General features: G+C 40.7%; 1 protein-coding gene across 2 annotated transcripts in view; it reads left to right on the plus strand.

The window, feature by feature from the left end:
• The window catches only part of NFKB1 (nuclear factor kappa B subunit 1), a 113509-nt gene that overhangs the window by 86105 nt on the left and 13696 nt on the right, over positions 1-13708 (plus strand). For both annotated transcript variants that reach the window (XM_058547584.1, XM_058547585.1), the window contains exons 12-16: positions 4298-4441; positions 5745-5834; positions 7178-7354; positions 8548-8689; positions 12061-12175. In XM_058547584.1, coding sequence (XP_058403567.1) covers positions 4298-4441; positions 5745-5834; positions 7178-7354; positions 8548-8689; positions 12061-12175 — 668 coding nt within the window. The remainder of the gene's footprint in view (positions 1-4297; positions 4442-5744; positions 5835-7177; positions 7355-8547; positions 8690-12060; positions 12176-13708) is intronic.

Here is a 13708-nt window from a genome sequence, read left to right on the forward strand (position 1 = left end):
CATGCTGTGGCGGCGTCCCACATAAAGTGGAGCAAGGTGGGCACAGGTGTTAGCCCAGGGCCAGTCTTCCTCAGCAAAAAGAGGAGGATTGGCATGGATGTTAGCTCAGGGCTGATCTTGCTCACCAAAAAAAAAAATATATATATATATGTGTCTTGATAATAGTGTCAATTTTTCTAACACAGAGAATCATATAAAAGAAGGAAACCCAGATTACCTACACATGTATGAGCCTAGAAACATTAAGAGCTGAGCTTGGTTTCTAGGCTGCCCATGTACCTTTCCTAGTGGTATCTGCACATCAAAAGAGTATGACACAGCAAGGGCGTGTCCAGACTGTTACTTTCATTGCTACCCTGTCATAGTAGGAGCTGTCTAATCTGGAGTTAGAGATGGGCTCTCCTGAAAGTTCAAAACCCCATCTGTATGCTTCAACCACTTAACTTTCCAGGCTATCATTGACTAAAAGCTCCATGCAATACAAACAATGTAGGAAGAACCATCTGGAAAAATAAGACTTAGCAGTTGAGCTGTATAGAGAGAATGGCCAACATGTATTGTGATTGAGTCATTGCGAGATTAGAACTGTTTTACTACTGATAACAGGGCCAGCCAAGTGGCGTAGCAGTTAAGTTTGCACGCTCCACTTTGGCAGCCTGGGGTTTGCTGGTTCGGATCCTGAGCGCAGACCTACTGACCACTCATCAAGCCATGCTGAGGCAGTGTCCCACATAGAGCAACTAGAAGGTTGCTATCAATGATGACATACAGCTATCTACTGGGGCTTTGGGGAGAAATAAGGAAAAAAGGAGGAAGATTGGCAACAGATGTTAGCTCAGGGCCAATCTTCCTCAAAAAAATGAAAATAAGTAAATAAAAATAAAAGTGTCTACCAGTCCTAAAAAAAAAAAAAAGATAACAAATTACCTTAGTCTATAAAACCTTCTGGATTATATAATCCCAAAATGAAATAATCACAAGGAGAAATAATCACATCAGACATGTGACTGGTCATGACTCTTAACATAAGAATAAGTATATGAAAATAAGTCCAAACTATACAACCCAGAGGATCATTGTATACATTTCTCAGTAGTCATTGAACACACCTTCCACTGGCCCCAGCTCCTGCAGTCACTCCCTATCTTGTTGCCTAATTTTATATTCTTCATTGTTTTATAAATATGTAAAATTGTCTTATCTAGTAATTTATGTGTCTGTTGTCTTTTTTCTACCTCCAGTTGGAAGAATATTCTTTAGGTCTTTCATGTTCATTGCTGGATCTCCAGCATCTAGAATAGAATATGTCACATGGTAGATGCTTATTAGATATCAGAGAGCTGACTTGTTGATTGACCAACCAAGTTGCCATCCTTATCCAAAAGGCTAGTAATTTGGTGGGTGCCATCAAGTAGGACGTTAGACAAAGAAAGACATATTCCTCTTGTTGTACAGAATCATCCAGGCCTGACCTCTGTATCCTCTGTGGCCATTGACATTATACCTCATAAAAACCTCGCGGAGAGATGATTGGGTCCAGGGAAGACAATTAAAATATTCACCAGAGGGATGATTGACAAGGGAAGAAGACAGTTTGAGAAACCACTATACAAAAGCAAAGAAAGACAATAATGCCTTTTCAGTTTGAAAAGATGGAAATTAGGAAGAAACAGAATCATAATCTTTGAATTATGAAAAGTATGGTCAGGAAATATACATGCACCGTTACTGGCAAATTAGAACCTGAAAAGTGAGAATGAGGGACTTTTGAGGCACATGCACAGCTAAGGTGGTAGAGGCCAAAAGTTTATCTACATTTGTGAACTAAACCATTATCTTAAATCATCGATTATTAAAGGAAGCAAAGATATCTTGGAGTCTTTCTCAAAGAATGATGGCCTGATATAATGGAAAGCTCACTAGACCTCAGCTCTGATCTTCACTCTGCCCTGGCCTCAGACAAGTTTCTCAGTCATCACAGCCTCACTTTCCTCTTCTGTAAAAGGAGGGCTTGTAGTGAGTGGCCGTTCAGGTCCTTCTAGAATAGGTTCATGTTTCATGGTACCTCCCGTGGTGCCACTGCCAAACGCAGACCACAAGGAGAAATGAACCCAGTGTGAAAATCTCCATGATCAATTCCATGGAAATTTAGACTGCAAGGTCTTTTATTAAAAAACTTGTCATGTGGAATTTTCTCTATCAGTTTTTTGTCATTGAAATCTTAATGGCTGTAGGATAGTTGATGTTTTTTAAATTGAGTCTTAAAAATTCCCATTTTACAGTGAAATATAACCAGTGAATATCTCTGTTTTGTATGTCAAAAGGAGTGTATAGCAAATGCCAAATGATCTCTTTGCTAGAAAGTGTGTCAATAGGTAGCATTTATTTCTGAAGATAAATCAGTTGTCTGCTTCCCTCCTGTGTTTCATATTTCTGATGAACTAATATTCCATGTGAGATCAACAGTCTATAGGGTGAGTAATAAGTATGACTATTAGTTAGTTATGGTACAGCTGATGAGGGAGAAATTTTATAAATCTGCCCAAGACCTTTGATAAGGAAATTGTTAAGATTTCTCCACTTTGAGGTCACTCTTTTCTAGTGGAAACACATTTTCTTCAAAGTTGACCCATGTTGGCTTTTTTCTTCCTAACAAGTCTGGACATGATCAGTTTTTTAATGATTATTTTTTCAGTGTGCTTTGCTACCCTACTTTCCCCTGCTTCATCTTTCAGCTGCACTCAGATGATCACGAGATAATCAGTAAACAGCAGCGTTCTCTCCAGCCCTGGGATAACTAAAAGAACCACAGAATTAGAAATCAGTGAAGATCTTTCTGAACATAAACAGTGACCAAAACTGACATTGAAGAATCAGAAATAGGACAGTTGTTAAGTATTGGGCTGCTGATTGAAAAAGAGAATACCACATTGACTATTTATTTAATTTAAACAAAAATCTTCCTTCACCCCTTCAGCCCAGAAGAGAGAAAGGAGAAAAAAATATATGGTAGGAAAATCAGAGAAGAGAAAGAAAGGGAAACAGAAGGAAGAAATAAGAACGCAGTAATAGACCACAAAGGCAGTGAGAGAATGCAGGGCTGGTGGGAAGCACAGATCTTGAGAAGCAAGAGAGAAACACAGCATCCCGGTGAGGAATGAGGGAAGAAAGTCTAAATGGCAGCTAGACCCGGACACGCAGAGGTCTCAGGGCATCACTGTATTTTAGTCAAGGGGTGGGCCTAGACCTCTAGCCTCCCATATCTCTCAGTCACCAGCAGCTGCAGAGCCCTTCTCTCTAGGGTCCACCCATTTTTGTGATCATGCTGACTGCTGAGGAACAGCCTCCACCACCTTATGTGTGTACTGTCTCTGCCTCTCACTTTGACTCTTTATTTTGTCCTACACACCAGTGACAGATGAATCTTCCTAATATACCATCCTGTGCGCATCATTCCGCAGTTCAGAAACGTTCAGTGGCTCTCCTGCCTGTAGGTTAAATCCCTTAGGTTCATAATCCAGTGCTCCACAGTGTGGCCCGAACCAGCCCCATTTCTCAAGAATTCCTCATACTAAACTTTCTCTTCAGCTGAACTGATCCGCTGCTGTTTTCATAAGCACATGGTACACATTCTTTCCTTCATTGCTTTCCCTTCCCAGAACATCTTCCCTGTGCCCTCTCCTGATATAAAGTTGATCCTGAGAAGCCTTTCCAGAATTTTCCAGCCCAAATGGACTTCCTAGAAGTCCTTCCTTGAACTTCTGGAATACTGGTTTGCACCATGAATTTAACATGTACTGTGTAGCACTATAGTGTCTTTCCCCCAACCTTGAAATTATACTGGAGGGTCTTAATAGCACAGACATGATGCCATACTTCTCTTCATGCCCAACACTGAGCGCATAGTAAATACATGATAAATATGTTAGCTACTTGGTCCTAGTTGTTTTGTATGACCAAGTGAAAATGCCCAATGTTTTTCTTATCTTCAGTATCTTCATCTTTGACGGGCAGCCTAGACCCTCACTAGTTTGATTGACATTGGGAACTTAAGAAACTGTTGTAGAGAGGATTTGGGTGTGGACTGTTCTGTGGTCTCTCTGAAGCTGGTTCTTGGTCTTGGTATCCATTGGAATAAATATGATGCTTCTTGAAATTTGGCATCTCTTCCTCCTTGGGTGCTTTCTATTTCCCTTTAAGATGTTTAAAAATACCATCAGAATCAATATTCTTTCTGTGGCTAGTAGTGGAACTGAATCAATCTTTTCTCCTCTGGTTTCTCTTCCTTTAAATACAGATAAAGAGGAAGTGCAGAGGAAACGGCAGAAGCTCATGCCTAACTTCTCGGATAGTTTCGGCGGCGGCAGTGGTGCCGGAGCTGGAGGTGGCGGCATGTTTGGCAGTGGCGGTGGAGGAGGGGGTGCTGGAAGCACAGGTCCAGGTACGAATCAAGTCTGTTCTTTCTAAAGCTTTTTCACATCGGAGTGGGTATAAGTTTCTTTTCCTAGACTTCCCACCTTGTCTCTGGGTTGAGTGGCTGTGACATTATTGAGTATAATATATTAAATTAATTAAAATTTCCAGCAGTATAGTTTTTTTCAAAGAAATGCATGTTCATTTTACAAGATGTAGATAATACCAAAAACTGTAACAAAAAAAAGTCACCCAAGGCCAGTTATACAAAGAATACTTCTATTAACATTTTGGTATATTTTCTCTTTTTTTTTCTTTTTTGGCATAGTTCTCTTGGTATTCTTTGGAAACACTGAAAAGTTTTCATATTGTATGTACTACATTGTAGAAAATTTGAAAATACATGAAAGCCTGCCATTGAAGGTTAACTACTTCTTATTTTTCTGTGCATACTTTATAGTGTATTTTTATGCATTTCCCGAGTACAGCTGTGGTCCTCATTATGGACAGTATTTTAATCCATTCACTTCTGTTAGCTATTTATTATCCTCACATCATGATTGCATCTATAGAGTCATATATGCTGCTTTTCCCTAATGAATTAACATAAGCATTTCCTCATGGTAGTATAAACTTTATGTGAGCATAATTTTTTTAAGCATCATTTTAATGACTTGTAATATTTCATCAAGTGAACAAACCATAGTATAATTTACTTGTTTTTATATAAAATGCTGTACTGAACTCCTCTATCCACATTGCTTTTCTTTTATTCTAGGTTATTTTTGTAAATTATATTCTTTGAAGTAAAATTACTTTGTCAGAGAGTATGGCATCTAATACCTGCTGCTTCCCCAAAGAGTTTTTCCCGTTTATGCTTCCACCAAACATGCGTGAGAATGGACAGTGGTGACCATGTTTCTGTTGAGGAGTCAGTATATTTTTCTGTATTTTGTTTGGTTCGGTTTTTCCCTCCAGAGGTTATTGCACTATCTTGTGTGTCAGCAAGTCCGAGTGTGGGTGGTGAGCACTCAGCGTCGCCTCTCCCCTCCGCGCGGGAGTGGGAGACTTTCTCCAGCATGATCTTCTCCGTGCTGTCCCAAGCCTGGGCGCTGCGTGAGTTGCCAAAATGCAAACTTGGCCAGAGTGCGATTCTGTTGTCCCAGGACTCCCACGACATGTCGCACTAGCTCTCAGCAGAAGCCCCGGGTTGGGCACACTGCCCTCCCCCACCAAAGCCTGTGCTCCCCTGAGAGAAGGTTACTGAGGTTTGCCGAGTCCTCCTGGAAACAGCTGTCCTGAGAGTTCGTGCGTTTGACTTACCGTTGCAGGGTACGGCTTTCCCCACTACGGATTTCCTACATATGGCGGAATTACCTTCCACCCTGGAACCACTAAATCTAATGCTGGTATGAAGCATGGTAAGACGTTTGTTTTTTGGGTTTTTTTAATCCTGAGGAAGGAACAAAAAAATTAATTAATGCCAAAAGGTTTTTTTTATCATTACTTATCACAACATTATCATCTTGAAAAAAATTGATGAATGCAAATAAATTAAGAAGAGACTTTTCCAAAAAATTATTGTCTCCTATGGAGAGTATAAATTCTATTCCTGATGTCATGTTTATATTTATATATTTACTTTCTAAGTGGCGTGAATGGGGAAGAAAAGAATATTTAAAAGGGATATAGAGATACCTGACCATTCAAACATGAAAAAGTCACCAAACTTACCTATTCTCTCTTTTTTTCTCAAATACTACACTTTTGACGACATTTTGAGATTTAGGAATGGCCTTTTCCCATCGAGTGCACCCCACAGTGACTTGTCACCCATGTGTGCCTGTGTTCACACACGTCCGTTCTCATGTGCCCATCGAGGAAATCACAACAGCGTCTTCGCTTGGACTGCATGCCTGCTTATGCCAGGTGCTTCCGCGGGCGTGAACTGTAATCCTCATAATTGCTCTGTGAGGAGCATATTAGTATCTCCATCTTACAGACAGAGGACACTGAGGCTCCAAGAGGGTCCTTCACTCGCTGGAGGCACCTGTCTGTTAGAGACAGAACCGCTATTTGAAGCCCGTCTGCCCATAAAGCTCGGTGCTTTCATAGTGCCTATCAGAGAACGTAGTAAAAGAGCAGGCTCGGAAATGGCGCACTAGATAGCTCCCACACTAGAGAATGGGAGTTGAGCTCACGTCTCTACCACTTGCTTGGTTAATTAGCATTAGGAAAAAATAAGTGCTGTGCTTTCAATAACTTTAAAAATTCCACTTCCCTGCAATTCACAGAAGAGCTTTACTTCATTTTTCTCTTTTACAAATAAGCAGAATGAGATGTAAGTTTTTAGAAGTATAAAAATAAATGTTTTTTAAGATCTTAAAAGTTATCACAAGAAAAAAAGTTTTTGTAGCTATGTATGGTGACGAAGTTAACTAGACTTACTGTGGTGATCATTTTGCAATATATATAAATATCAAATCATTATATTGTACACCTGAAATTAATATTATGTATGTGTCAATTGTATCTCAATTAAAAAAATGTTTTCTAGAAGTGAGAGTTTAAAATAACTCCAAAACATATTACTTATTGAATGACCATTTTAAAAGGAATTTTAAATTATTGTTTTTCTTTTCTCTTTGCAGTAAACTTGCCTCCTACCTTTATCTCAACTTCATTGAAAAAGTGAATTATAACTTAACTAATAGATTTTACTGAGAAAAGGCTGATGTTTTTTCTTTTATCTTGGGAACCATAGATGCCCCATGTAAAAATGACCCTGGAAGTTGTGACGAGAGTGATGACAGAGAGGCTGTAAATGTCTTTGGGAAAGTAACCGAAACCACAGCACAAGATAAGGAGTCCAGGGATGAGGATGATGAGGTTACTCTGACGCACGCAGCAGGAGTAAAGAAAGAGAATTCCAAGTTTCAGGGTAAGTGAGCACACAGATTATTGCATTGTATTGGTTGGTGAGGAGATGGTCAGTTCTAGGTGTAGAAGCTATTTCCGGAAGAAAGTTTATTTTCCGTTGATCTGAAGATGCTACATCAATATCTAGTTCAATGTGCTCTTCAGCGTCCATCTGCCTTTGGGAAAGCATGTGTCAGCTCATCTTATTCACCCTGGGGTTTACATTTTCCCATGTCATCTTTGAATATAAAGTATGGAAATTCACATATGCATTCTCCAGTCATCATCATGCAGCTTTAGGTGATCGTAAGAGATAATCTAACTCATTTCTACCACAGATAATCGAGAACAGTTTCCATAACATGAACGGTCTCCCTCTCTAGACTGTAGCTTGACTGTCATACTGAAGTGGAACTTTGCCTGAAAATAAGAGCTTTTGCTTTCATCCTGATATCCTCTTTGAGGAATTAGGATTAGGAGGGACAGTGCTCTTTCGTGTGTATTTTGTACTGGTACTCATTAGTGTATGTGTCATGGGTCTAGGTCATCCTAGATTGTACTTGGAAGACTTTTTCTGTAAAGGGAAAGTTAGTAAATATTTAGACTTGGTGGCCACATATGGTATCTATCGCATATTCTTTCTTTTTTACACCCCTTTAAAAATGTACAAACCATGCTTAGCCAGGGGGCCATATAAATACAGACCACGCAAAGGATTTGGCCCGTGGGTGGCAATTTGACTTGCCCTAACCTTCAGGAAGCAAACTTTACAAAAATACCAATAGTTCATGGAGAGTCTGTCTCTCTGTGGCAGAGACTGTTTTTTGACACTTTGCCTAGCAAGAGAGTTGTTCAAGACTCCAATAAAGGATTATTTCACCAAAAGATTGATTATTTGTAATTGTGACAAAATCCAATCAGTATTATTTGGAGACTGATTGTTCCCCTTAAAATAACAGACATTTGGGAACTCCTTTCCCCCTAATAAACTGTAGACAGCTTTGCCAGATCAGCCTCTATATTTGTCAGTGAGCCAATGTCCAATTGTGGTTTTTCTAGTGAACACAATCCAGAAGCACTGAAAGGAGCATTTTCAACTAAAACGATATGTGTCGAGGTATCAGAACACTGATGCTGATGGTTTTGGCCTCAAGCATGCCATACCTGTAGAACAAGTATAGGAAACTCAACTGTGATGTGGTCATTGCCTTGCAGATAACCTCTTTCTAGAGAAGGCTATGCAGCTTGCCAAGAGGCATGCCAATGCCCTTTTTGACTACGCGGTGACAGGAGACGTGAAGATGCTGCTGGCTGTCCAGCGCCATCTTACTGCAGTGCAGGATGAGAATGGGGACAGGTAAGTCAGGACTTTTGCAAACAAGTGTCGTTTTAGGGTAGGGAAGAGAGAGAAGCATTGTATGCGTGCTGGCTAGAGATAAGAAGAATTGATCGAAGTTATTGGGTCCTGTAACTGGAACACTCTCTCAAGGAAAATAGCATGTCAGTAAGGTTGAGTGGCATAATTTGCTTCTCCTGATCTGTGGGTCTCACCTTTTGGAATCTAGTATAGCCAGAATACTCATCTAAGAGTACAGCACTCTGGACAGGAAAACGCATGTGTGTGTGGAGGAGTGGTGCTTTTTGAAAAGCCTTGTTTTATTTATTGGAATAAAATTTGAAATAATATTTAATAAAGATTTGTTTATTGGAATAATAATATTTGCTTTATTTATTGGAATAGTATAAAAATGAAATTTGGTCCTACCAAATCCCCAAAGCACTTGTTATCCCAACTGCATGTTTGTAATGATGGGCTACTCAAGAAAAAGCCCAGTACAGACGGCACAACTACAGCAACCAAATGACTAAGAGGCAGCTGTCATTCCTTCCCAGGTACTGGTTCCTCCTCTGCTGCTTCTGGTAACAGTCACCCATCTGTGAGTGGATCCGACTCTGTGACTGCTCCACCCCACGTTGTGTGGGAGGCTAACATTCCAGACACCACGCCTCCCATTCCTGCTGTTACTGAGCTTATATTTGCAAAGCCACTTGGCTTCTTTCTAAAACAGTTCTCTTAGTCCTTTCATTGAGACTTCTCAAATGATCTCAAAAGCCTGTAAAAATAACAAAAGATAGGAGCCCTCAGATTCAAGTCAAGTGCCTTACCTAAAACCTTCCTAAAATAATGTCAGTAGTGAGAAATCCTTTTCTGTGGAAGAGCTCTTGAGCGCTGTGTTTAAAACCTCAGTTTAAAACCTGAACCAAATGCTTTAGGAAAGTGCCAACCTCAGGGTTTCAAACAGAGACCTTTGTTCTCATTCCTTGCAGCGTAACCAAGGATGTGGTATAACCACTGGCCTTGTTATACAGTATGAGAGGAACCAGTACAACCTTCTTTGTGTAATGTCATGAACAGCAGAATGTTTTTTACAGGATTAAATAATCCAATTAGCATTCAATAGCATATAACACACAAGAGAAAGCAGTTAGACAGGACAGCAGCATTTCAAGTGACGTTTTTAGGGACCTGCCTAATTGACACATCTAAGAGGAGCACATACGAGTTAGAAAGAGACAGCTGGTGTTTGAAGGGAGCATTGTAGAAAGGGATACAAGGCTCGTGCATTCAAGTGGGTGCATTGAGGGGAAGGCACAGACAGGTCTGAAACACCCTGGCCATGTGTGGAGGGGCCGAGGAGGTGGCCTTCCCTGCCCACGCAGGAAATGAATACTTACAGCCCCTCCTGAGACCCCGAGCACGCTCCTGCAGGCAGCCTCGGAGCTTGCCACACCTAGAGGCCAGAGAGGTGCGACTTGGGAAGACCAAAGAGGAATCCTCGTAAGGATGTAGACAAGGGATAGCTTTTGGCCTTCACAGCTCAGGCCTCTTGTTTTCATTGAGCTTGTCATATTCAGCTAATGGTCTGAATCCTGTGGCCATTAGTCATCACAGAAAATACAATAAAAAAATAAAATAAAAAATTCTGGTATTGGGGAAATTCCCATGAGGGTGTGAGGACTTATGGGGGAGGGAGACTGTACTTCTGCTATGAAATGCTGAGCTGCACATGGAAATTTTTAGGCAGTTTTTGAAGTATGACCTTTTTCTTGGTATTTGTGCATCATGTGTGTGTCAGACGTCCTCTTCCTTCTCAGGAGTCCTCTTCCAGCCTCACATCTCAAGAGACGATAGTGAAACCTGAAATCATTCATTTAAAAATACCTCTCAAGTCATGAAATCACAATTTAGTGTTTTAGGCCCTCCTGTGCCCATGTTAATCCCAAGTAAAATATACTTGTTATTGCTAAGAAAGTGGCCTGAATAAAATGACACCTAATATCTTTAAATTAGAGAAAACCCAGCCTCTGCCTCAAATCCCAGATGTACTGACACCGTGTGATACTTTGTGCTCTGCGTCGTAATCTATCCCTACTTTGGAGTATTCATCCTCTTAGATGTTCATCCACAACTCGACAGAGTAGTGCACGTACACCCCTGAAGTAGGATGGTTTAAGGGATTAAGAGATGGCTTTGGAGCAAGACAGAGCTGGGCTTAAAGCCCAGTGTCACCACTCACTAGCTATGTGACCTGGGTTGAGTTGTGTTACACCTGTAAGTCTCAGTTTCATCATCTGAAAAATGAGGATAATATTCCCTACCTCATAGAATTGTTGTTTTGATAAATAAGATAATATACGTTAAGTGCTTAGTATAGTCTGGTAAGTAGAAGCTCTAAATCAATAGGAGCCACTTTTATTGTTGTGTTGTTGAGTCATTTCAAATTAATTTTTGTAGTAAGTTTTTTTAACAATTAAAAAAATTTTATTCCCTAGGAGTGATGCTTGGCATCCACCAATATTTTCAGCCTCATTAGTGTAACCCCCTAGGTTTGTTCTGTCATCCTTATTTTAGTGCCTAAACTGTGTGCCAGGGCTGTGGGGCTGCAGCCTCCAAGCAGATCACAGGCCAGAGAGGGATAACGAGGTATCAAAAACTGCAGGTGCCCAGCCAAGCAGTGAACTTGAGGGGAGACAACTTGCACTGCCAAGGGAGTTGGGAAAGTCTTCTCCAAGGATGTAAGGTTTGAAGTGAAATATGAAGGATGGAGAGGCATTGTCCAGGCAGAGAAGAGGAGCAAAACCACTCCAGGCAGAGGGAATATTTGTGGAGGAGAAGTGACATTGTTTCTTCAAAAGTTTGCCTCGAGAGTCTTCTCCCAGTAGTTAAAAGCCTGACTCGATTCTCCCCTCTGGGATCTAGAAAGATCTTCAAAAGCTACCACACTGTATTTTGGAGGAGGGTAGCAGGACTAGGTGAGGTAACTACATTTTTTCTGAACAGATCCTAGTTCAGGCATTTTACATACGTCATCTGTATGTCAGGGAAAAGTTAGAGGAGAAAATGCCCCAAAACCATAGCACAGAGGCAGAGATGGGATTTGAACTTAGGTCTCTCTGCCTCAAAGCCCAGGCACCTTTACACCTCAAGGGGTCAAACCTCTATGTCCCCAGAGACCAGGCAGGCACGATAAATGAATGTAGCAGCCTTGGGTAGCCAGTAGAGCATCACCCACCTCAGAGTCAAGACATTTTATAGATGCACAACATTTGGGGGCCAAAGAAAGCTAGGTATGAGAGCCAGATTCAGTCTGCAAGTGTAATCGTATCTTGGGAATCTTTTTTTCATTAACATTTTAGTTGATTATTACTGCCATGTTTTCGTTCCAGTGTCTTACACTTAGCAATCATCCACCTTCATGCTCAACTTGTGAGGGACCTGCTAGAAGTCACATCTGGTTTGGTTTCTGATGACATTATCAACATGAGAAATGATCTCTACCAGGTAAGCAGAAATATTAAGGAGACGACTACAGAAAAATCCATTGTTTGTATGTGTGTGTGTGTTGTGTTATTTCTAACAATGTTAATAGTAGCGAAAATACAACAGAACATCTTTGTAGATAATATCCTAAAAGTTCATTACTTGGGAATGTTCTTTTATGAATTAGAATCCCTGATCTGTGGGTATAATAGCAATCACCCCACAGTGAAATTCAGCATCCTGCTGGGGGAAGGCAAACTTTAAACTTAAGAAATCTGTCAAAGAGTCGATCCATTTTAGAGGGAGAACCTAGTGTAAATACATCACATCTGTCAAGAAAAATAAAATTGAAAAAAATTAAGTTTGAAAAGCCAATAATTTACGAGAATTTTGAAGTCTGCTGAAACACATTTTGACAACATCTAGATTAAACGTATATCAAACAAAGGGTGCTGAAATCAGAATCCAAAAAGGTAAAAAGGTTGCTTGAGGAGGAAAAAGGTCTTTCAAAAACAGAAAGACGGCTCAAAGTGAGGAAGACAGGGAACACCAAAGAGTTTTGCCCAGATCAGGTTTAAATAGAAATTAGGTGGGCTCAAAAGCAACCTGAGGAACTCTGTTACAGAAGTCTTCAGATATTGCAGCGAGAGAAGTTAGCTAGAGACTCCGTGAGGCTGCCCGATGGGCACATGCAGATTTCAGGTGAGGAAAGGAGATTGAAACTGCTTGGGCAGAACCAGAGCCTGGATGCTGGGTGTTGGGAGCCAGGAGACCTGGGCCAGCCTCTCTGGCTAAGGGCCACACTGGCAGGAGGCAACTAGGATCCTGCTGTCCAGGGACGCTCCCTCCCCCTGTCCTGGGCACTTTCCCCTCCTGCTGCCTGTCTAGGCCCCACCAGTCTTCTATACCAGTCTCCTATCTTGCCTCCTTCTCAGCTTTTCTGTTTTCTCTCAAACCAAAGTGACTTCCCAGTCCTCCTTGGCCTAAATGTATGCTTGGATGCCCGATTCAAGCATCTCTCTCATTCTAAAAATGTGGACAACAGTCACATATAATTATTTACACCGTAAAGGTGACTGCTTCAGTTTTCAATTTTTAAAGCAGGTGATGTGAATCATTTTTATTTCCTCAAAGCAAAAGTACTAAAATGTTTACATATAGCTCTCAATAGATTTTTATCTGTGGATAGTTGTTTCCTAATAAGGGGAAAATAACCATTTCTCATTGGATGTTGGGTTTTAGGCTTCTTCTCTGGCCATAGTGCTTAAGATCTAAGGAAAAATGAAGTCAAGGATTCTTCACTGATTCATAAATAAAATAACTAGTATGAGGTCTGATTTTAGGTACACATTTAAAGGATATCTTCTTCAAATTTTCATGCCGTTTTGTGGGTGGCTGGTGTTTGGAAAGTCATTTGAGTCTCTCGGGCTTTCACCATCACAAGCAGACAAATAAAACCAGGAGTGGAGGTCATCGCATCTCGGTCCTCCTTTTAAAGACTGCTCAACTTCGTGGCCTGTAGGTCAAACTCAAGCAATTACTTGTTTTTCTATT

Source organism: Diceros bicornis, chromosome 8 (genome assembly GCF_020826845.1).
Source record: "Diceros bicornis minor isolate mBicDic1 chromosome 8, mDicBic1.mat.cur, whole genome shotgun sequence".
Lineage (NCBI taxonomy): Eukaryota > Metazoa > Chordata > Mammalia > Perissodactyla > Rhinocerotidae > Diceros > Diceros bicornis.